The sequence below is a fragment of the Triticum aestivum genome, chromosome 5B, assembly GCF_018294505.1.
Source record: "Triticum aestivum cultivar Chinese Spring chromosome 5B, IWGSC CS RefSeq v2.1, whole genome shotgun sequence".
Lineage (NCBI taxonomy): Eukaryota > Viridiplantae > Streptophyta > Magnoliopsida > Poales > Poaceae > Triticum > Triticum aestivum.
The window spans coordinates 556,031,242-556,056,611 of record NC_057807.1 but is presented as its reverse complement, the minus strand read 5'-3'; the positions used below and the strand labels follow the sequence as shown (position 1 = coordinate 556,056,611).

General features: G+C 49.3%; 1 protein-coding gene across 1 annotated transcript; it reads right to left on the bottom strand.

Moving 5' to 3' along the window:
- Nucleotides 1-22,429: 22,429 nt before the first annotated feature.
- LOC123113187 (glycosyltransferase BC10) lies at nucleotides 22,430-25,187 on the bottom strand. Its single transcript, XM_044534359.1, has 2 exons — nucleotides 23,302-25,187; nucleotides 22,430-22,773 (listed from the first exon to the last, which is right to left on the bottom strand). Exon 1 carries the CDS (start codon nucleotides 24,419-24,421, stop codon nucleotides 23,351-23,353), a length of 1,071 nt encoding a protein of 356 aa, XP_044390294.1. The 5' UTR covers nucleotides 24,422-25,187; the 3' UTR covers nucleotides 22,430-22,773; nucleotides 23,302-23,350.
- Nucleotides 25,188-25,370: the final 183 nt, after the last annotated feature.

The window sequence follows — 25,370 nt, the reverse complement described above, 5'->3', positions numbered from 1 at the left end:
ATGTTGATCGAGTCGTCGATGATGAAGCAGGGGCAACAAGGACAAGGTGGGGGTCACTGATGGATCACTAACCAACCTATACTAAGCAGTTTAGGATAAGCATGTAAGGTACAATAGCAGGTTACAAAAGCAGGCTATGCATCAGAATAGGAGCAATCAATTACAGTAGCAAAATCTAATGCAAGCATCAGAGAATGGAATGGGAGATATCGGGATGATCAAAGGGGGGGCTTTCCTGGAAGCTTCGATGAAACGAAGAAGAGTCGTCATTGACGTAGTCGATCACAGGGGCGGCATCAGTCTCGGGTCTACCGGAGAGAAGAGGGGGAAGAAACAGTAAATACAGAGCAAACGGATACATGACAAGTCAACAAGCAGAGCTACGGTGATCTAACGCAGTACTACGCGATATAGGTGAAGGGGGAATTCAACCAGGAATGTTTTCCCGGTTCCGGACCTATGTTAAACAGATGACAGGGGAATGTTCCATGTTCAGATAGTTAGAGACATGTGATAGGTAAACGGACCATGTATTCGGATTCGTCTTGTCGTTCTGAGCAACTTTCATGTATAAAACTTTTTCATCCGAGTTACGGATTATTTTATATGATTTTTGAAAGTTTTAACAATATTCTGAAATTATTTAATAACAGAAATGGAATATGACGTCAGCATGACGTGTTGATGATGACAGCAGTCAACAGAGTGGCTAGCCAGGTCAACGTGACCAGTGGGTCCCACATGTCAGCGACTTTGGCACTAATAGTTGGTTAAATTGACTAACAGTACTAGTTAGGGGTGTGGGCCCCATTAGTCAGTGACTATTTTGTTTAACTAATTATATTTATTTATAAAAAGGTTTAATTAGCCTAATTAAAAGAAGGGGCCCACATGTCATGCACAGTATCTGCGTTGACCATAGTCAACATGGTCAACTGGGGCGTCGGGGCCCTCTCGCATCCTCACTGGGGTGGCCCCCATAAGGCCACGTCGGTGCCAGGTCAGCATGGCGGCCGGAGTAACGCCGACGACCACACGAGATGGCGATGATGCGCGGGATTCGTCCACAGACCACCAGAACGAACGTGGTCGGTCGCGTTCGAACGCGGAGACGAAGCCGCATCGAACGGGATCGGCAGGAGCGACAGAGGCGACCGGGAACGTCGACGGCGACAATCACGGGCTGCGCCGGACTTCGGGCGAAGGTGGTTTCAACGCTGCGGGGCACGGCAAGCGACGCGGTCGGTGGTATTTGACTGGCCAGTCGATGCTGCGTCGAATGGTAGTGATACCGTGGCCGGAGATGACGTGTAGCGATGGCGGCGACCTCGGGAACTTCACCGGAGTTCGGCCATGATCGGGAATGGCGCTACGGGGGACGACGAGGTGGGCAAGCGGCACAGGCGGCCTCGGCAAGCTGCACTGAGCATGTTCTCGTGCTCGGGCGAGCATGGCAACGACTGTAACGACGGCGTTGAGCTGCATGGCAGCGCTCGCTTCGAGTGGCGATGGCAACGGCGGCTACGGTGGCGGAAACGTACGGGAGAGGGCGGGGAAAGACGTGGTGGCTCACCGAGAACCGTAGGGAGGTGGCACTGTGCTCGGGGAGGCGCGGAACTTCCGGAATCGACAGCAACAGACGGCGGTGATCCAAGGAAGGAGAAGAAGATGGCAGCGGCGTAGAGGCTTCCCGGCTCGTTCTGTTCGGCGTAGTCGACGGAGTCGATGTCGGTGAGGCGAACAGCAGGCGGTGGCCGCGGAATCGACGCGGAGACGGTGACGATGGTGCTCGGCCGTTGTGGGAAAGATGGAGCGAGCAAGAGGAGGGAGCGAGCGGGCAAGTGGGCGAGTGGATGCGGCAGATGCGGGAGAAATATCTAGGGGAAGGCCTCGATGGAGGCCTTATCCTCTCCGAGCGTCGCTGGCGAGGTGGTCCGTGTTGGAAATATGCCCTAGAGGCAATAATAAAATGATTATTATTATATTTCCTTGTTCATTATAATTGTCTATTATTCATGCTATAATTGCATTAATCGGAAACCGTGATACATGTGTGAATACATAGACCACAACATGTCCCTAGTGAGCCTCTAGTTGACTAGCTCATTGATCAACAGATGGTCATGGTTTTCTGACTATGGACATTGGATGTCATTGATAACGGGATCACATCATTAGGAGAATGATGTGATGGACAAGACCCAATCCTAAGCATAGCACAAGATCGTGTAGTTCGTTTGCTAAAGCTTTTCTAATGTCAAGTATCAGTTCCTTAGACCATGAGATTGTGTAACTCCCGGATACCGTAGGAGTGCTTTGGGTGTACCAAACATCACAACGTAACTGGGTGACTATAAAGGTGCACTACAGGTATCTCCATAAGTGTCTGTTGGGTTGGCACGAATCGAGACTGGAATTTGTCACTCCGTATGACGGAGAGGTATCTCTGGGCCCACTCGGTAATGCATCATCATAATGAGCTCAATGTGACTACGTGGTTAGTCACGGGATCATGCATTATGTAACGAGTAAAGTGACTTGCTGGTAACAAGATTGAACGAGGTATTGGGATACCGACGATCGAATCTCGGGCAAGTAACGTACCGATTGACAAAGGGAATTGTTTACGGGATTACTTGAATCCTCGACATTGTGGTTCATCCGATGAGATCATCGTAGAGCATGTGGGAGCCAACATGGGTATCCAGATCCCGCTGTTGGTTATTGGCCGGAGAGCTGTCTCGGTCATGTGTGCATGATTCCCGAACCCGTAGGGTCTACACACTTAAGGTTCGATGATGCTAGGGTTATTAGGAAGACTTGTATGTGATTACCGAATGTTATTTGGAGTCCCGGATGAGATCCCGGACGTCACGAGGAGTTCCAGAATGGTACGGAGGTGAAGATTTATATATGGGAAGTTGTCATACGGTCACCGAAAATGTTCGGGGGCATACCGGTATTGTACCCGGGCCACCGGAGGGGTTTCGGGGGTCCACCGGGAGGGGCCACCTCTCCCGGAAGGCCTCGTGGGCTGTAGAGGGAAGGGAACCAGCCCTTGGAGGGCTGGGCGCCACCCCCCTCCCCCTTGGGCCCATGCGCCTAGGGTTGGGGGGGGGAACCCTAAAGGGGGCGCCCCCCTTGCTTGGGGGGCAAGCCCCCTCCCCTTGGCCACCGCCTCCCCCTCTAGATCTCATTTAGAGGGGGGCGGCCCCCTTCCTCCTTCTCCTGTAAACAGAGGGGCGAGGGGAGGGCTGCAGCACCACATCCAAGGCGCAGCCCCTCCCCTCCCCAACACCTCTCCTCCTCCCAAGAGCTTGGCGAAGCCCTGCTGGAGTACTGCCACTCCATCACCACCATGCCGTCGTGCTGCTGTTGGAGCCCCTCTTCCTCAACCTCTCCCTCCTCCTTGCTGGATCAAGGTGCGGGAGACGTCACAGGGCTGCACGTGTGTTGAACGCGGAGGTGCCGTTGTTCGGCACTAAGATCGGAATGCACCACGATCTGAATCGCTTCGAGAACGACTCCCTCATCCGCGTTCTTGTAACGCTTTCATCTCGCGGTCTTCAAGGGCATGAAGATGCACTCCCCTCTCTCTCGTTGCTAGTTACTCCATAGATTGATCTTGGTGATGCGTAGAAATTTTTTATTTTCTGCAACGATCCCCAACAGTGGCATCATGAGCTAGGTCTATGCGTAGTTTCTATGCACGAGTAGAACACAATTTTGTTGTGGGCGTAGATTTTGTCAATTTACTTGCCACTACTAGTCTTATCTTGTTTCGGCGGCATCATGGGATGAAGCGGCCCGGACCGACCTTACACATACACTTACGTGAGACAGGTTCCACCGACTGACATGCACTAGTTGCATAAGGTGGCTAGCGGGTGTCTGTCTCTCCCACCTTAGTCGGATCGGATTCGATGAAAAGGGTCCTTATGAAGGGTAAATAGAAATTGGCATATCACATTGTGGTTTTGGCGTAGGTAAGAAACGTTCTTGCTAGAACCCTATAGCAGCCACGTAAAAACATGCAACAACAATTAGAGGACGTCTAACTTGTTTTTGCAGCATATGCCTTGTGATGTGATATGGCCAAAAAGGATGTGATGAATGAAATATATGTGATGTATGAGATTGATCATGTTCTTGTAATAGGAATCACGACTTGCATGTCGATGAGTATGACAACCGGCAGGAGCCATAGGAGTTGTCTTTATTTATTGTATGACCTGCGTGTCACTGAATAACGCCATGTAATTACTTTACTTCTTTGCTAAACCGTTAGCCATAGTAGTAGAAGTAATAGTTGGCGAGACAACTTCATGGAGACACGATGATGGAGATCATGATGATGGAGATCATGGTGTCATGACGGTGACGATGATGATCATGGCGCCCCGAAGATGGAGATCAAAGGAGCAAAATTATATTGGCCATATCATGTCACTATTTGATTGCATGTGATGTTTATCATGTTTTTGCATCTTATTTGCTTAGAACGACGGTAGTAAATAAGATGATCCCTCATAATAATTTCAAGAAAGTGTTTCCCCTAACTGTGCGCCGTTGCGAAAGTTCGTTGTTTCGAAGCACCACGTGATGATCGGGTGTGATAGATTCTAACGTTCACATACAACGGGTGTAAGCCAGATTTACACATGCGAAACACTTAAGTTGACTTGACGAGCCTAGCATGTACAGACATGGCCTCGGAACACAAGAGACCGAAAGGTCGAACATGAGTCGTATAGAAGATACGATCAACATGAAGATGTTCACCGATGATGACTAGTCCGTCTCACGTGATGATCGGACACGGCCTAGTTGACTCGGATCATGTATCACTTAGATGACTAGAGGGATGTCTATCTGAGTGGGAGTTCATTAAATAATTTGATTAGATGAACTTAATTATCATGAACTTAGTCTAAAACTTTTGCAAAATGTCTTGTAGATCAAATGGCCCACGCTCATGTCAACCTCAACTTCAACGCGTTCCTAGAGAAAACCAAGCTGAAAGACGATGGTAGCAACTATACGGACTGGGTCCGGAACCTGAGGATCATCCTCATAGCTGCCAAGAAAGCATATGTCCTAGAAGCACCGCTAGGTGAAGCACCCGTCCCAGCGAACCAAGACGTTATGAACGCTTGGCAGTCGCGTGTTGATGATTACTCCCTCGTTCAGTGCGGCATGCTTTACAGCTTAGAACCGGGGCTCCAAAAGCGTTTCGAGCAGCACGGAGCATATGAGATGTTCCAAGAGCTGAAAATGGTTTTCCAAGCTCATGCCCGGGTCGAGAGATATGAAGTCTCCGACAAGTTCTACAGTTGTAAGATGGAGGAAAATAGTTCTGTCAGCGAGCACATACTCAAAATGTCTGGGTTGCACAACCGCTTGTCCCAGCTGGACATTAACCTCCCGGATGAGGCGGTCATTGACAGAATCCTTCAGTCGCTCCCACCTAGCTACAAGAGCTTTGTGATGAACTACAATATGCAGGGGATGGTGAAAACTATTCCTGAGGTATTTTCAATGCTGAAATCAGCGGAGGTAGAAATCAAAAAGGAACATCAAGTGTTGATGGTCAATAAAACCACTAGTTTCAAGAAAGGCAAGGGTAAGAAGAACTTCAAGAAGGACGGCAAGGGAGTTGCCGCGCCCGGTAAGCCAGTTGCCGGGAAGAAGCCAAAGCACGGACCCAAACCTGAGACTGAGTGCTTTTATTGCAAGGGGAACGGTCACTGGAAGCGGAACTGCCCCAAGTACTTAGCGGATAAGAAGGCCGGCAACACCAAAGGTATATGTGATATACATGTTATTGATGTGTACCTTACCAGTACTCGTAGTAGCTCCTGGGTATTTGATACCGGTGCGGTTGCTCATATTTGTAACTCAAAACAGGAGCTGCGGAATAAGCGGAGACTGGCGAAGGACGAGGTGACGATGCGCGTCGGGAATGGTTCCAAGGTCGATGTGATCGCCGTCGGCACGCTACCTCTACATTTACCTACGGGATTAGTTTTAAACCTCAATAATTGTTATTTAGTGCCAGCTTTGAGCATGAACATTGTATCTGGATCTCGTTTAATACGAGATGGCTACTCATTTAAATCCGAGAATAATGGTTGTTCTATTTATATGAGAGATATGTTTTATGGTCATGCCCCGCTGGTCAATGGTTTATTCTTAATGAATCTCGAACGTGATGTTACACATATTCATAGTGTGAATACCAAAAGATGTAAGATTGATAATGATAGTCCCACATATCTGTGGCACTGCCGCCTTGGTCACATTGGTGTCAAACGCATGAAGAAGCTCCATGCAGATGGACTTTTGGAGTCTCTTGATTTCGAATCATTTGACACGTGCGAACCATGCCTCATGGGCAAAATGACCAAGACTCCGTTCTCCGGAACAATGGAGCGAGCAACCAACTTATTGGAAATTATACATACTGATGTGTGCGGTCCAATGAGCGTTGAGGCTCGCGGTCGCTATCATTATGTTCTCACCCTCACTGATGACTTAAGTAGATATGGGTATGTCTACTTAATGAAACACAAGTCTGAGACCTTTGAAAAGTTCAAGGAATTTCAGAATGAGGTAGAGAATCAACGTGACAGAAAAATAAAGTTCTTACGATCAAATCGTGGGGGAGAATATTTAAGTCACGAGTTTGGTACGCACTTAAGGAAATGTGGAATTGTTTCACAACTCACGCCGCCTGGAACACCTCAGCATAACGGTGTGTCCGGACATCGTAATCGCACTCTATTGGATATGGTGCAGTCTATGATGTCTCTTACCAATTTACTGCTATCATTTTGGGGATACGCTTTAGAGACAGCTACATTCACTTTAAATAGGGCACCGTCTAAATCCGTTGAGACGACACCGTATGAATTATGGTTTGGAAATAAACCTAAGCTGTGGTTTCTAAAAGTTTGGGGATGCGATGCTTATGTCAAGAAACTTCAACCTGAAAAGCTCGAACCCAAGTCGGAAAAATGCGTCTTCATAGGATACCCTAAGGAAACCATTGGGTATACCTTCTACCTCAGAACCGAAGGCAAGATTTTCTTTGCCAAGAACGGGTCCTTTCTAGAGAAAGAGTTTCTCTCGTAAGAAGTAAGTGGGAGGAAAGTGGAACTTGATGAAGTACTACCTCTTGAACCAGTAAGTAGCGCAGCTTAGGAAGATGTTCCTGTGGTGCTTGCATCGACTAGAGAGGAAGTTAATGATGATGATCAAGGTACTTCGGATCAAGTTACTACTGAACTTCGTAGGTCCACAAGGACACGTTCCACACCAGAATGGTATGGAAACCCTGTCCTGGAAATCATGTTGTTAGACAACGGTGGACCTTCAAACTATGAAGAAGCGATGGCGGGCCCAGATTCCAACAAATGGCTTGAATCCATGCAATCCGAGATAGGATCCATGTATGAAAACAAAGTATGGACTTTGACTGACTTGCCCGATGGTCGGCGAGCGATAGAAAATAAATGGATCTTTAAGAAGAAGATGGACGCAGATGGTAATGTTACCATCTATAAAGCTTGACTTGTCGCTAAGGGTTATCGGCAAGTTCAAGGGGTTGACTACGATGAGACTTTCTCTCCCGTAGCGAAGTTGAAGTCCGTCCGAATCATGTTAGCAATTGCCGCATACTATGATTATGAGAATTGTATATGATGCAGCCAGAAGGTTTTGTTGATCCTAAGAATGCTAACAAGTATGCAAGCTCCAGCGATCCATTTATGGGCTGGTGCAAGCATCTCGGAGTTGGAACATTCGCTTTGATGAGATGATCAAAGCGTTTGGGTTTATGCAGACTTATGGAGAAGCCTGCGTTTACAAGAAAGTGAGTGGGAGCTCTGTAGCATTTCTCATATTATATGTGGATGACATACTTTTGATGGGAAATGATATAGAACTTTTTGGACAACATAAAGGCCTACTTGAATAAGTGTTTTTCAATGAAGGACCTTGGAGAAACTGCTTATATATTAGGCATCAAGATCTATAGAGATAGATCGAGACGCCTCATAGGTCTTTCACAAAGCACATACCTTGATAAGATCTTGAAGAAGTTCAATATGGATCAGTCCAAGAAGGGGTTCTTGCCTATGTTGCAAGGTGTGAAATTGAGCTCGGCTCAATCCCCAACCACGGCAGAAGATAGAGAAAAGATGAGTGTCATCCCCTATGCCTCGGCCATAGGGTCTATTATGTATGCCATGCTGTGTAACATACCTGATGTAAACCTTGTCGTAAGTTTGGTAGCAAGGCACCAAAGTAATCCCGGCATGGAGCACTGGACAACGGTCAAGAATATCCTAAAGTACCTGAAAAGGACTAAGGATATGTTTCTCGTTTATGGAGGTGACAAAGATATCGTCGTAAAGAGTTACGTCGATGCTAGCTTCGACACTGATCTAGATGACTCCAAGTCACAAACCGGATATGTGTATATTTCGAATGGTGGGGCAGTAAGCTGGTGCAGCAGCAAGCAAAGCATCGTGGCGGGATCTACATGTGAAGCGGAGTACATGGCAGCCTCGGAGGCAGCACGTGAAGCAATCTGGATGAAGGAGTTCATCACCGACCTAGGAGTTATTCCCAATGCGTCAGGGCCAATCACTCTCTTCTGTGACAACACTAAAGCTATTGCCCTTGCCAAGGAGCCCAGGTTTCACAAGAAGACCAGGCACATCAAGCGTCGCTTCAACTCCATTCGTGAAAATGTTCAAGATGGAGACATAGATATTTGCAAAGTGCATACGGATTTGAATGTCGCAGATCCGTTAACAAAACCTCTTCCACGAGCAAAACATGATCAACACCAGAACTCTATGGGTGTTTGATTCATCATAGTGTAACTAGCTTATTGACTCTAGTGCAAGTGGGAGACTGTTGAAAATATGCCCTAGAGGCAATAATAAAATGATTATTATTATATTTCCTTGTTCATGATAATTCTCTATTATTCATGCTATAATTGTATTAATCGGAAACCTTGATACATGTGTGAATACATAGACCACAACATGTCCCTAGTGAGCCTCTAGTTGACTAGCTCGTTGATCAACAGATGGTCATGGTTTTCTGACTATGGACATTGGATGTCATGGATAACGGGATCACATCATTAGGAGAATGATGTGATGGACAAGACCCAATCCTAAGCATAGCACAAGATCATGTAGTTCGTTTGCTAAAGCTTTTCTAATGTCAAGTATCAGTTCCTTAGACCATGAGATTGTGTAACTCCCGGATACCGTAGGAGTGCTTTGGGTGTACCAAACGTCACAACGTAACCGGGTGACTATAAAGGTGCACTGCAGGTATCTCCGAAAGTGTCTGTTGGGTTTTTTTTTGAACCGCTGAAACAGTAGGAGAGGCTCCTACTGCAATTAAATTAAAGAATCAGCAACTGTACATGGTTTGTATGTTACAAGGCCATCCCACTTTGTGGGTGGAGGTGGGGGAGGATAAGGGGTAACTTACAATGTAGCTAAGTATGAAAGCAAGAAGGGTTTATTCTTATCTCCCACCCTATAGGTGAGGAGGGACAGGTCTTCTTTAGGTCTAGAGAGCCAAGAGCTTGTGGATGGAGTAATCCCTCTAAAGTGCTTGTTGTTCCTTTCCTTCCAAATACTCCAGGCAGATTGGAGTAGGATTTCCACAAATAATGGTCTATTCCATGATGTCTTGGCTGATTCCACCCAATCCAGGCTATTCCCTTGAGTAGATCCTTGCATTCCAAGCTTGGCCTAGCAATTTAAGCTAAAAGGGCAGTCAAAGAAAAGGTGCTCCACCGTTTCATCCATGCATGTTGGGTAAAGCAGGAAGCCAAACGTGTTACCAATGTTGAAGTGACGTCGTTTTAGCATATTACTGGTGTTTAGCCGGTCAGAGAGTAGTAACCAGCCAAAAACTTTGATCTTCATAGTTGTTTTGGACTTCCAAAGCCATGAGTAGGCAGGGTGAGCTTGGACATCTCTGAAGTAAAACTCATAGAATTTGTTGGCTGCGAAGTGGGTGGATCCCCAAACGTATGCCCAATCATCGTGTGTTGAAAGGTCAGCCATCTGAACGTCCAAGGTAAGGCTTTGCAGATTTCTGGTCTCTGCATGGGCTTGCTCCGACAGTGGCAGATGAAACATTTCGTGCAAACTGGTGGCCCCTAGGAACACGCGAACAGAGATGTCTTCATCTTTAGCAAACGAGAAAGCACGGGGGTGAGTTTCGGCCAGGATCTCACCCAGCCACATATCTTTCCAGAAGAGAGTGGTTGCTCCATTATTCACATTGACCATCGTGATTCCTCTATAAGTGGGCATGAGCTTTGAGATATCTCGCCACCAGAAGGAGCCATAAGGATCGACAGCATGGGGTATCTTGGAGGTGTAGTAGGTGTTCCAAATCAATTCAACCCAGGGCAGGTCCCAGTGGTTGTAGAACTTATGAAGGAACTTGAGAAGCAAGGCCTCGTTCTGCATTTTCAGGTTTAATACTCCCAGACCACCACATTTGTTTGGTTTGCAAACCATGTCCCAAGCAGCGAGTGAGGTACACTTGTCACCTTGATCAGTTTTCTTTGTCCATAAACATTTGCGACGAATCTTGTCAAGGAGTTCAATGATTCCTGCTGGGAGTTTAAGTGTACACATGGCGTAGATTAGGAGTGAGGTAATGACCGAGTTGAGCAGTGATAACTTGCCACCATATGAGATCATATTAAGAGTTGCTGATAGTCTTCTTTCTAGTCGACAGACCAAAGGCATGAGATCATGAATGGTGGGTTTAGTAGTCCCCATTGGAAGGCCTAGGTAGGTAAAAGTCATCTTTCCCACCACACATCCAAAAATATTCGCCAAATTGGTATAGAGTGCTTCAACACAGTTGATCGGGACAAGTGTGGACTTATGGAAATTAATTTTAAGTCCAATAGAGGTGGCGTAGTCCGACAGAATATTTTTGATAGTTGTAGCCTGTAGAGGACAAGCTGGCATTGCAAGAATCGTGTCATCCGCATATTGAATGACCGGGTAATCTTTTTGTGTAGCGCATGGGAAGGGTAACTTGATCAGGTCTTTGGCAAAAGCATCATTAATAGCAGCTTGTAATAGGTCTACGGCCAGGACAAAGATTAGGGGGGACAAAGGGTCCCCTTGGCGGACTCCACATTTACAACGAAATTGTCTTCACGGTACGCCATTCAGGAGGACAGCAGATTTCCCTGAGGCAAAGATGCATTTAATCCAACCAAGCCACTTATCATTAAAGCCCATGTTTCTCATGATCTCAATCATTGCATCATGATCAATGGTGTCAAAGGCTTTAGCAAAATCTAGTTTTAACAGGATAATTTCTTTTTTGGAAGATTGGCACTGGTAGATGTACTCGAACGCCCATGCCAGCAATCTTGGAACGTGCGCCCTTTGAGGAAGCCATATTGGTTTCGGTGCACAATTTTGAGCACGAGTCTTTGTAAACAGTTGGCCAGGAGCTTAGTAATTACCTTGAGACAACAATTAAGTAGTGTGATGGGCCTGTATTCATTAATTGTTGACGGCGCCTGAACTTTTGGAATGAGAGTGATTAGTCCTTCATTAATGCTCTCTAAGTTTAGGTTGCCCTCGAAGAACTGGTTGCAAAGCTTATAGGAATCCTCCTTGATCACTTCCCAACAAGTCTTCAAAAATATGCTTGTAAAACCGTCAGGTCCCGGGGCCCGGTCCGCTGGCATTGATTTGATCACCTGGTCAATTTCAGCCATTGCAAATGGAACTGTGAGTTCATCAAGGCCATCAATCTTTTTGATGATTCTGGGCAAGTCAAATTTCATGTCGTGTTTGGTTTTCGTGCCAAGTCGCTCTTTGAAAGTCTGAAATATAATGGCTTCTTTGCTTGCATGATCCTCAGCACAAAAGCCAGATTCAGTCATGAGGGAGGCTATGTTATTTCTGCGATATCGTTCTGACGCCATTGCTTGAAATTTTTTGGAGTTTTCATCGCCGAATTGAACCCAACGAACCGTGCAGCGTTTCTTCCAGTATAGCTTTTGGTAGGACAGTAGTCTTAATAAATGGGTCTTGAGAATAGTTCTGAAATTTGCTTCCGGTGTCGTGAGAAGCCTCCTGTTTTCCAAACCATCAATTTCAAGAAGGGCCCTGTTAGTGTTCTCAATAGCAATTGATAGCTTAGAAATGTTCTTACTCCAACTTTTTAGTTCATGCCGAAGGTGCTTGAGCTTTTTTCAGAGATTAGACGCCATGTTGGGAGAGTTCACAGGTATGGCCCAAGCCCTTTTCACAGTTTCTAAGAACCCCGGGTGCTTGGGTTGGCACGAATCGAGACTGGAATTCGTCACTTCGTATGACGGAGAGGTATCTCTGGGCCCACTCGGTAATGCATCATCATAATGAGCTCAATATGACTAAGTGGTTAGTCACGGGCCCATGCATTATGTAACGAGTAAAGTGACTTGCCGGTAACGAGATTGAACGAGGTATTGGGATACCGACAATCGAATCTCGGGGAAGTAACGTACCGATTGACAAAGGGAATTGTTTACGGGATTACTTGAATCCTCGACATCGTGATTCATCCGATGAGATCATCATGGAACATGTGGGAGCCAACATGGGTATCCAGATGCCGCTGTTGGTTGTTGGCCGAAGAGCTGTCTCGGTCATGTCTGTATGATTCCCGAACCGGTAGGGTCTACACACTTAAGGTTCGATGACGCTAGGGTTATTAGGAAGACTTGTATGTGATTACCGAATGTTGTTCGGCGTCCCGGATGACATCTCGGATGTCACGAGGAATTCCGGAATGGTTCGGAGGTGAAGATTTATATATGGGAAGTTGTCATACGATCACCAGAAATGTTCGGGGGCATATCGGTATTGTACCGGGGCCACCGGAGGGGTTCCGGGGGTCCACCGGGAGGGACCACCTCTCCTGGAGGGCCTCGTGGGCTGTAGAGGGAAGGGAACCAGCCCTTGGAGGGCTGGGCGCCACCCCCCTGGGCCCATGTGCCTAGGGTTGGGGGGAAACCCTAAAGGGGGCGCCCCCTTGCTTGGGGGGCAAGCCCCCTCCCCTTGGCCACCGCCCCCCTCTAGATCTCATCTAGAGGGGGCCGGCCCCCTTCCTCCTTCTCCTATAAATAGAGGGGCTATGGGAGGGCTGCAGCACCACATCCAAGGCGCAGCCCCTCCCCTCCCCAACACCTCTCCTCCTCCGCAAGAGCTTGGCGAAGCCCTACTGGAGTACTGCCACTCCATCACCACCATGCCGTCGTGCTGCTGTTGGAGCCCCTCTACCTCAACCTCTCCCTCCTCCTTGCTGGATCAAGGCGCGGGAGACGTCACCGGGTGGCACGTGTGTTGAATGCGGAGGTGCCGTTGTTCGGCGCTAACATCGGAATCCACCGCGATCTGAATCGCTTCGAGTACGACTCCCTCATCCGCGTTCTTGTAACGCTTCCGTCTCGCGGTCTTCAAGGGTATGAAGATGCACTCCCCTCTCTCTTGTTGCTAGTTACTCCATAGATTGATCTTGGTGATGCGTAGAAAATTTTTATTTTCTGCAACGATCACCAACAGTCCGGGGCAGTCATGCCCCTGTAGCGACCGAGACAGAGGAACGGGAAGGGAGGGGGGAGCGACCGAGAGGGCAAGGTGGGTTGGCTGGGTCGGGTCTACTGGGCTAGGCCCAATATGAGTCAAGGGGGGTTTCTTTTTCTTTTTGCTTCTTTTCTTTTCCATTTCTTTTAGCTAGCAAATGTATTTTGTACAATGTGGGACTGGGCTAGATAAATACCTTGCATTTACTAGCACTGCCACAAAAAGTTTGGGAGGCTGTCGAGTTTCTTTGAAATTTTTCATAAATGCAAAGGCATTTAAATTATTGTTTAAGCCATTGTTATATTCAAAAAAAAGGATCTAAACACTTCACAAAAGTGTTGGGTCACCACCATAGTTAGTTATGGTATATTTGCCACACTTTGAACATTTTATTTTGCATGTTTGATAAACTTGAATTTTTGGACTTCAAAATTTCGAGTTTGAAAAGAACAGTGATTTGGATCAAGTGAGGACTAGCAACAGTAATGTGATGACTTGGCACCTTTATCATGGGTTTAGTGTAGCTTAATTATCCGGGCGTCACATTTTGGTAATTCATGACAACATATCTCCTGTTGGACTAATACTTCTACCCACTGTTCAAGAAATTGTTAACTGGTAGCTGCTTGGTCGGTGCAGGAGTAGCGATTAATCGATGAATCGGCCCATTAACTGGATTAATCGGTCGACCATTAGTCGGTAGATTGAATAGGAACTTGCCAACATATATCTAGTTTTTTATGTATTACACGACACTCTCATGCTCCCAACTATGTAATATACCAAAAGTTGATGTTGTACACATATAAATAGCATAGAGAAGAGGTAAAATTACTAATCCTAGCTATTAAGGAGCGGGATGGGGCTGAAAGGGGTTACACGCCAAAAATTTGGGCTTTGTTTGCCCACCCGTTAATGGGCCAGCGGGGATTAATCGGCCTAACAACTGATTAATCGGTCTAACCGGTCAATTAATTAGTCGGACAAGTTAACTCGACAAATAGGTTCTATTCGATTCGGTCATGCTATGAGTAGTGATTAACTGGACCGTTAACTGATTAATCGGGTGAACTCTTGAACAGTGCTTCTACCTAGTGCATTTCAGAAAAGTTCAACATTGGAGTGGCATGGACATGGACAAGAGGATGTGGAACTCTTCAAGATTCTAAGGACATATATTAGCAAAAAGCTCAAGACTCTGCATTTTCTGTTTTAGTGATCCAAGATCACATTAAGTCCATAGGAAAGCCAATACTATTAAAAGGGGATGAGGTGTTGCCTAATGGCTTGCTTGCTCAAAGTGCTTAGTGATATGCTCCAAAACCCTCAACCACTTTCTCACATCCACATATGTCCTAAACCTAAATGTCAAACTCAGCCCCACCGATTTGATCTATCCGGCGCCACCGAGTTTCACTTGACATAGCCACTGCCAAACCCTGGTTACTTCGGTCTCACCGATGGGATCTCGGTCTCACCGAGATGGGCTTGCAATCTCTGTGTGATCTGGTGCAACACTTTCGGTCTAACCGAGTTTGTGCAGTCGGTCCCACCGAGTTTGCTTGACCAATCCTCTGTTTACTTATTACCAAAATTGGTCCCACCGAGTTTGAGTAATCGGTCAAACCGAGTTGAGGTTTTACCCTAACCCCTGTTCATCGGTCCCATCGAGATGACTATATCGGTCCCACCGAAAATCCTAACGTTCACATTTTGAACTAAATCGGTCTGACCGTGCTGATTCGGTCCCACCAAGTTTGGGAACCTGTGTGTAATGGTTAGATTTTGTGTGGAGGCTATATATACCCCTCCACCCACTCTTCATTCATGGAGAGAGCCATCAAAATAAACCTACACTTCCACTACTCATTTTCTGAGAGAGAACCACCTACTCATGTGTTGAGGCCAAGATATTCCAATCCTACCATATGAATCTTGATCTCTAGCCTTCCCCAAGTTGCTTTCCACTCAAATCATCTTTCCACCATAGCCAAATCTGAGAGAGAGAGAGAGAGAGAGAGAGAGAGAGTTGCGTGTTGGGGAGACTATCATTTGAAGCACAAGATCAAGGAGTTCATCAACAACACACCATCTATTACCTTTTGGAGAGTGGTGTCTCCTAGATTGGTTAGGTGTCACTTGGGAGCCTCCGTCAAAATTGTGGAGTTGAACCAAGGAGTTTGTAAGGGCAAGGAGATTGCCTACTTCGTGAAGATCTACCCTAGCTAGTGAGGCAAGTCCTTCGTGGGCGATGGCCATGATGGGATAGACAAGGTTGCTTATTCATGGACCCTTCGTGGGTGGAGCCCTCCGTGGACTCGCGCAACCGTTACCCTTCGTGGGTTGAAGTCTCCATCAACGTGGATGTATGATAGCACCACCTATCATGACCATGCCAAAAATCTCCGTGTCTCCAATTACGTTTGCACACTCCAATCCCATCCCTTTACTTTCTTGCAAGTTGCATGCTTTACTTTCCGCTGCTCATATACTCTTTGCATGCTTGCTTGAATTGTAATGTGTATGCTTGAAATTGTGTTAAACTACCACCTCAACTTGAAAAACTTAAGAACTGCCAACTTTGTTTGTTGAGGGTCTAATCCCCCCCCCCCTCTAGACACCTCTTCTCGATCCTTTCATGCTGCGAGAGAGAGGTCCACGAAGTCGTCGAGACTGCATCCAGACGAAAACCGTCGAGTCAGCACATCCTCGTTACCACTACAAGCAGCAGCCGATGCACTCGACCCGAGGCCTCTTCCTCGGCTTCCTCCTCGGTCCGCAAAGCAGATCCCACTAACCACCAACACGTAGCAAGAATGCTGCAACAGATCGACACCCTTCGGCAACCCCGGCCACACAAGCAACATGATAGCGTAGGGACATTGCCATCCTCGCCACGAAGAGGCAGTTGGCGCATCAATATATTTTTCGCGAATACGCAAGGTGCGTATCTTTTCATTGATAGAAGAAGAGTACAAGCATGAGATTACAACACTTACAAGGCCATGTACGCACTAGGCATGGTGTACAAGCATGGGAGTAGATTAGAATAGGGGGTATGCTCAGCCCCAATACTAAACATGAAACTAAGCGTCGGGGATGATGTTTTGTAACCCAATGGCGCCCTTGGCCTAGAAGCACGCCTCGTCCTTGATGGTATCGGAGGTGAGGGTGATCGATGGCCTTGCTCCGTCAAAGATGCATGCATTGGGGTGCTTCCAGAGCCACCATGCTGTCAGGATGATTAGGGAGGACAGACCCTTACGCATGGAGGCTAGCGCGTGGTCTAGGGAGGAGCTCCACCATGTATAAAATGGCGTGTCGAGGTTGGGAGGCTGATCGTCGCACGAGCCCATCTGAGGATCTCATGCCACACCTGGCGAGAGAAAGAGCAGCCTGCGAGGAGGTGATGCATGGTCTCCTCCTCGTGATCACATAGCACGCATGCATCCTCGTGAGGTAGGCCGCGACGTGCCAGACGCTCTGCGGTCCAGCAGCGGTCTTGCATGGCCAGCCATAAGAAGAACTTGACGCGGAGGGGTGACCAAGGTCGCCACGTGAGACGCCAATGTGGGTTTTCACAAGCACCGATGAATAATGCCTTATAGCAGGAACTTGTCGTGTATGTGGCGGAAGAAGTCCAACGCCATCGGAGCACGTGGGCTCGGGGGGAGAGGTGGGTGTATCGCACTAGGCGCTAGATCTCGACATACTGCACCATGGCCGCCGGCCTGAGCGCGCCATGGATGTCCTGCACCCAAGAGCGCAGGTGTAGTCCGTCTCGCACGCTACGCTCCTTCTATAGGCGCCTCGGGACGAGTGTATAGACAAGCGGGGCGATCTCGGCCGCCGATCGACCGTCGATCCAGTGGTCGGTCCAGAACCTGCAAGTGTCTCCTGCACCAAGTTGCCAAGTTGCGAAGGCTCTGGAAATTGTGCCATGTCTGCGTCGTGAGGTATGTGTAGGTGGCTCCAAGGGCGTTAGGCATCCGTACATTGGAGCCAAAGCCATCGAACATGGAGGGAGATACCCGTCCGGTGGATATCTCGGATGCCAAGGCCACCAAGGGAGATGGGACGGCATACGCGCTGCCAGTTAACAAGGCACTGGCCATCATTGGCCTCATCTGATCCTACCCAAAGGAATCCTCGAATGATCCGGTTCACTTTCTTGATGGCAGTGTTGTTGAAGGCAATGGCGGTTAGGAAGTGCGTGGGGATGGCACAAAGGACATGGCGCATAAGATTTAGGAGATCTCCTTTGGATAGCATAGATGCCCGCCATGTGGAAAGCTTGCGCCCGAGCTTGTCAATGATAGGTTGCAAGCTCGCCGAGGAGGCCTTGCGGACGGCAAGGGAAAGCCCAAGGTAGGTGATAGGGAAGTGGGCAACGGGGCACTGCATCTTCGTGGCGATAGTACCGATGTGGTCGTCGGTGCATTGAATTGAAGTGGTTGAACACTTCTTGAAGTTCGTGTGCAGCCCGGATGCAAGGCCAAAGACATGTAGGAGCTTGCGCACGGTGGTAATGTCGTGGGTGTCTGGGTGGCAGAAGATAACCACATCGTCGGCGTAAAGGGATATGCTTGAAGCCGCATGACGAGTAGTCAAGCGGTGAAGGAGGTCGAGTTCCACCGCACGGAGCATCATGGAGTTCAGAACGTCGATGACCAGGGTGAAAAGCATGGGGGAGAGCGGGTCGCCTTGCCGAAGGCCGTGAGCGTGATCAATCGGTGGCCCCGGGTAGCCGTTGATGAGGACTCTCGTAGAGGCTGTGGATAGGAGCATGGAGATCCATTCACGCCAATGTGGTCCAAAGCCGAGATGTTGTAGTATCTGGAGTAGGAAAGGCCAAGATATGTTGTCGAAGGCCCGCGCGATATCCAATTTGAGCAGCATCTCGGCCGGCGCAGCAATTAGAGATCGCGACCTAAGCAGATCCCACCGCCGGGCTTTACCCGGTGGCGTGAGCCAACGACGTCGATGAGGGAGGAGGGAATGGGTGGTGGCGGCGACAAGAGTTAGCTTCTGCTCGAGCCGCTCCTGGTAGCGACACGGGCCGTTTTATCTAAAAGGTATTGCTACTTGTTGCAGGAAACATATGGATCAAAGAGTAACAACATGTGTGCTGTTCTGACATGGATCTCCCTTGTTAGTGAGTTATTGATCATCTGTTCACACCCAGACCATCTAGATCACCGATAAGACTGTGATAACGTCATGCCTGAATTGGCGAATTCGATACCAAGTAGTTGTATGTTCCAAAATCAATTGTGAAACTGACATGACAAACTACATCAACATGGTCACCGAGTAGGTGACTAATTCGCCGCAGCAACTCATGCTCCTGCAACATGTTGACTCGTAAAACAGTGCGAGACAACAACAACATTTTTTTTGAAACAGAGGCAAAAGCTTTGCCTTTTTCATTAATTAAGAAGAAGGTAGTAGCCCGGTTAATTGATGGAAAACCGGGCAAAAACCAATACATCGAGGGCCAAAACCCACAAGACTCAAAACCAACGGAGATATCACAGATGGCACACAACAACAAGCCATCTCGCGAAACCACAAGAGGACTACTCCCAAAATGACGGCCACCAGAGAAACAAACGCTTGCTGGCGACTAACATCCTGTAGGGTTGTCCCCCAAGGGGGCACTGATCCGCTGGTTGACCTTCTTGATCTCCTTCGCATTGACCAGGTGACACAAACCTTGGATGATTGGAGTCAGACCTGTGAGCAGCTCGGCGAAGTCATGCAAAGTGCCCTCGCTCTCAGTCGCCAAGGTGCATCCTTCAGCAACATCCCTCACTTCACCCGCGGTAGAAATGGCTACGCTACACTCAGTGGCCATGCTGCCCTCGACACCTTGGTCCCCATCTTTTGCCACCAACGGCGCCAATGCAGTCAACATCGAGCCATGAGCGTCAAAGCAGGGAAGCAGGGTCCCTACAAAGAGGCTGGGAATGACCCCTTGTCACCACTGGAGACCTCCGCCTGCTCCAATAAGCTGGTTGCACGGGCCACCAACAAGCTCAAAGGGTGAAGCGCCTTCGCCACCATGGATTGCAGCTCAATGGCAAAAGGTGCAAGCAAAGCGTCAGCGGACCTGGCCACAACGTCATAACCATCACAACCTTCACTAGGATCTTCAAAAGACATCACACACTCTGGAGGTTGGGCATTCGTTGCGGGGGCAACAACGGAAGCCCAAGAACGTCGGGATGAGGGAGAAGGCGGAGCTGGGGAGGCACGCGCATTGCGGCGAGCTCTGGCGAAGGAAATGCGACGACGACGATAGTCTCTCTCACGGTGCCCAGAGCGCAGGCAGGTGAGGCATCGAATCGGGTCACGACAAGAGGAAGCCTTGTGGTCTGGAGCCAAGCAACGGAAACAACGGCCGTGAGTTCAACACCTGAAGTCAGCAGCTTGCACAGGCCTCGCACCACTCCTGGCCAAGACATCAGAAGGTTGGCTGCAGAGCTCATGGTCACGGTGACGCTTTCTCCCCACGAAGATCCAGGGACCATCCCCTGGCAGCATGTCCACGGTCTCTGCGGGATCGCAAGGAAGCGGCGCAGAATCACTTGGCGACACACGAGCAACACCACGACAGGAGCCCTCCTCACCAGCTGTGAGCGATTGCGGCGCCATCTCCTGGATGCAGACATTGTCAATGCCACGAGCTACTAGATCTGGAGACCGGGGATCCGCACCAACTTCGGGGCCTTCCGCGGTAGCTGGAGGCGGCTGTAGGGACAGGTCCTTGACAGCGTCTTCGCGGCGGCTGGAGGCGGCTGCAGGGTCGGGGCCTCACCCACGATGAAACCAGGCTGAAGCTGCGCATCGCGGGAGACAAATCCCGCCGACGGAGACATCGGGGCAAGCTCCCCATCCTCGACCTCATCACCATCGGTGGCGCACGAGGGAGCAGGCCGGTGCTTGCGCTCCACCACAAACTCGTCAGGCGCCAGGGGCATCGCGTGGATCGAGCCCACCGGCGAGAGTCAGATTCGCCAGGGCTGGGAGGAGCTGCAGGAGACCCGCGGAGCTCGGCGCCGGGGGCTTCAACTGTTGGCAGGAGACGGCGCCGGCAAGGGGAACCGAGACGGAGCGCAACGGCGCGGCTTCCATGGTAAGCAAGGGCGCGCGCCGGCGACCCCCATTCTCCGCTAAGCCGCGCCGGCGACCCCCATTCTCCGCTCTGAACCTGCTTGCGGGGGGCTTCAGGGGTGCGCGACAGGGGGCTTCGGCGGTGCATGACGGGGGACGCGCAGAGCAGAGAGGGTAGCCGACGGGGCCGGAGCGACCGCCGTCGGTGGGGGCTGGTGGGGTGGAGCGGGGTCGCGAGAGCTAGCCATTGCAGCCAACTCGTTCCCCATGTGCGATTCTATACAACAACATTCAAGGCTCGTACGCCTGCAAGAGGCGCCACATTAGATTCAACAGGAAACAGGACACGATCTTCTTTCCTGCACGGACTGAAGCCGGTGCTGGTTCTGAGCATGGTGGTCATGCTTCCCCGGAATACATACCTGATGAAGAATCAACAAATCCTGCACAGGATGTCGTCAGAACAGGACAAGCCTGAGGTTGCTGCTGCTATCTCATCTGTCTTTTTCCAAAAATCCAAAAAAGCCTTTTCTATTTATCCATTTTAATTTCATCATTGAATAAAAACCCTTCTGGAATTTTCCATTGTGTTGAAAGAATTTTCAAAATTTAAGCGAGAATTTAATTAGAAAGAATTAGTTCCAACTCTTTCAAGTAGTGTGTCTATTGGGCAAAGCAAGATTTTATTGCTGCTGCTGGTTACTTTCCTCTTCCTGGGAGTTTGCCTATGGACCAGAGGCTAATCAGACTCTGAAGTCTGAACTGTCCATGCTTCCATTTTCCATGGAGATGGAACCGGGACAAGGCACCTTTTGATCGAGGAAACAAAAAAACAGGACATGAACTAGTTGGGAAAGCCGGTAAAGGGCAATTTAAAAGAGGCATCATCTTGGTCCAGGCACAAATGAATATTAGACAGAAAAAGACATCTCTCCAGTCCCCATCTTTTTCTATCTATATCAAAAAAAGCTAAGCTGGCAAGTGAGGGCAAAACAGAGATCAACTCAATTCAGTACTTTGGGATTAGACATATATTATTAGACAGAAAAGGACATGTCTACACACCCCAACTTCCCTTGGATGCATTGCATGTTCAACCATCCTACAAGACAATCTTAGTATCAACTTTTTAAGGTGCGTGCACTGCTACATATGTTCTTGTTTCTTGCAGAAAACTGAACATCAGAAAATCTGTGACCTGAAAGCACCCATGCACTTTCCAATACCATCGTTACTAACCATCTCTAACATATATAGCAATAACCATCTCTAACATATATAGCAACATAACAAACCTACATGGTTGCTATCTTTTTAAGATCTATCCCAAAACCAGCACAACAATCGGTTTGTGGTGTCGGAGTCTGGACAGATAAAGGGCAAACACTGTGCAATGGCAACAGCCCTTGGTAGGGCAGAAGCTCACCAAACAAAGCTTGTCCAGTCGATTCACAATATGGAAAGGAAGAATCTTTAAACCAACTGGCTGCATATTAGGGTTTAAGGGTGCTCGCATGAATTGTATTGTTAGTGCAGCTCTACTTTTCTTTTCACTTCACAAAATCCTTACAAAAAAGAATCCTAAAGCAAAAGTCAAATATGCCTTTCAGTTACTATTATCTATGTATTCAAAGTGTCAGGCTGGCGCAAGGAATGGAACAATGCTATGAACAAAACAACCCCAAAATATAGTATTCACAACAGGCGTGACATATTATACACATGCAATAAAAACTACAAAAGCTGCCACTGGATGTATTGACATGGTGCCTCTAAGTCCGTGTAATACATAGGATGATCATCCTAACTACTGATATGTTACTTGCCAAGAAGCGGTCGTGTTCAAACAGCATACTCACATAGAACAATCAGTTGCCATACCATACTCTCCGACCAGCACCGTCTATTTCCAGAAAATCTTTCAATCATGGAAGAGCAAGGATGGGAATTCCTCAAGAAAGATCTGTAGGGATAGATGGACTAGCTCGTGCCTGTTCATCGCATCACAACCCTGCAGGGGAAACAAGGAGCATTGCCCTAAAATTTCTTTGCTAACAGAACCCCAGAAGTGCAAATTCTGGAGAGTCATCAGTTAACATTAATGATCGTTTAAGTAGCAAATCAAATTACTTCAGTGCTCGAGTCTGACAATAATCCAGAGAGACAGTAATGCTTTCTGTAGCAATGTACATATACAAACTGCTAGAATAAGAGCAACAGATGTGTTCACTTCACTGAAAAAGCACTACATGCATTGATAGCAAAGTACCAAGTGAGGAAATACATTTCACATCTACTGTCCTACAAGAAGCTGAAATAGCAACATAATAAATATTTAAAAGTTCAAATTGATGATATAACGATTTAACGAAGCGTGCAACTTTATTATGTAAGTGTTAAAGCATACAGACTGCATAATTCCTAAAACTCCCGAATTTCATACTATGTACACTCCACTCAGAGACAACTCTCTCAATACAACACCTACACAGAAGATTAGTTCTTTCAACAGTGCAGCAGCAAGTGCGCATTTCCATACCTCATCATCTCAGTTTATCCGACACACCCAAATGTGAGGTGCTGCTGGCCTAGTCACGTAGGATGACCGAGTCCGCAATCTCCATCAGCGGCTCGAGGCACTCTGGGGCAAATTTCCGTGCAAACATGTATGAGTATTTCGCATTTGACTTCCTCAGCTCCCTGATCAAGTTCGCCGACACCTCCCCAGGGTGATACGTGTGTGGGTGGCCCTCCACTTGATCTGTCCAGTTCACCCTCGTGAGGCTATACTTGGTGCATCCAGCAGGGTCCTGCATATCCAGCAATGTGGGGAAGTAGTGCTCCTCTGGATAGCACGAGCAATTGCGCTCGACCAGACAAGGCAACTTAAACTTCTTCCAGAGACGCATGTCCCTCACAACCATGATGGCATGCCTCCTGGTCAGCACAAAGAACTGCGATCCAGCACGAAACTGGTCATACGGCACCTCTGGCAACATCACATTGTCACCGCGGGCATAGTACCTATCATGAAGGATGGAGGTGTTGTCCGTTATCTCTATGAAGCTGCGGTGGTGGCCGTGAGGGCCAGCATTGTCGGAGAGGAGTGTCTTGTACATGGTGGGGAACGGGTGCAGCGGGATGCAGGACTGAGACAGCAGCGCAAAGAACTGGTTGGACGGGTCGTCCAGGAGTGCGGTGGCGAGGAGGCGGCGGGCGGCAGAGATGAGCGTGGGGGAGGCACGCTGCGTGGCCTTGGCTGCGACGAAGCGGCCGCGGAAGGTGGGCGTTGGGGGCAGCTCTAGAACGGAGTATGGATCGGCATGGACATACAGGTTGAACAGCTGGCGGTGGCCATGGAAGTACTTCTCCCAAAGCGGCGAGAAGACGATGTCGGAGTTGGTGAGGAAGAGGAAGGCGACTTTGGGCGGAGGGCGGCGGTGGAAGAAGTAGGAGGTGGTGGCCGGCTTGGCGGAGGAAGAGGAGAGGATGGCGCGGCGGAAGAGGGCGAGGTCGTCGGACTCGTCGGCGTCCGGGATGGCGGGGAGCGTCTTGGGTGGGAGGAGGCGCGGCCCAAGGAGGAAGACGACCGGGATGGAGACGAGCAGGAGCAGGGCGAGCAGGAAGGGCGAGGCGTGCGTCGTCACCGGCGACGTCATCGCCGGCGACCGCAGGAGGGCGGGAGAATCGCGGAATGCGGGCGGCGGTGGGGATTGGATCTTGGTGGGAGAGGGGGGGAGAGAAAGAGCAGATTTTTAAAGAGGAAGGGATTGAGAGCGATTGGCAGACAGGGACAGTCCTGCGGAGGAATTGGGGAGGAGGACGGAAAAATGCCCCGCGAATTGGATCTTTCGATCCGGAGGCCCGGGCTGAAGCAGGACAAGAAGGCGAGGAGAACCGGGAGGGGGGCGGCGAGCACCGGCGCCGAGGATCAATCCGAGGAGCTGCCGGGCATGGCGTCCCTCCTCGGAATCAGACCAAATGGCGAGCGGCGCCGGGGCACCCACCGGGTCCGAATCCCGGCCGGAGCTCGTCCGTCTCCCTCCCTCCCTCCCTCCCTCCCTCGGCTGGGCTGGCTTCACCGCGAGATCCGGTAACCGCCGCGGGGTGGGGGGACAGAGGAGACCAGGAACGGCACCTCGTGGGCAGGGCCGGGCAGACAAGAAGAGCCAGGAACGGAGCAACCGACCGACCGACCGACCGACTGCCCCAACAACCAAAAGAATCAACGCGGCGCGGCCAGGCCGGGGACGGGAGAATGGCTGCGCGGCGGTCGGCGGCGGAGGGGGAGGGGAGCGGCGGCGGGCGAGGGAGGAATCGGGAGATTTTGGGGAGATCTTTGCTTGTGAGGCCGAGAAGAAGGAAGAGGTGGGGGGAAGGGGAAGATGGGGAGGAGTGATGCGTGCGCGTCGTGGCGGTGGGGTGGCCTGTTTATGTGTGTCGCTGTCGCGCGGGCCCGCCAGTGGGATTAAATAGGATTGGTTAGGGGGGCTGACGCGGCGGGCAACTGAGGTGAGGTTAGTAGTGGATGGCATGCCACTGTCCTGCTCCTACCTGCTTCTGTTACGTCGCGGCGGTTGGATCCGCCGGGTGCGCTGATCTTGACGC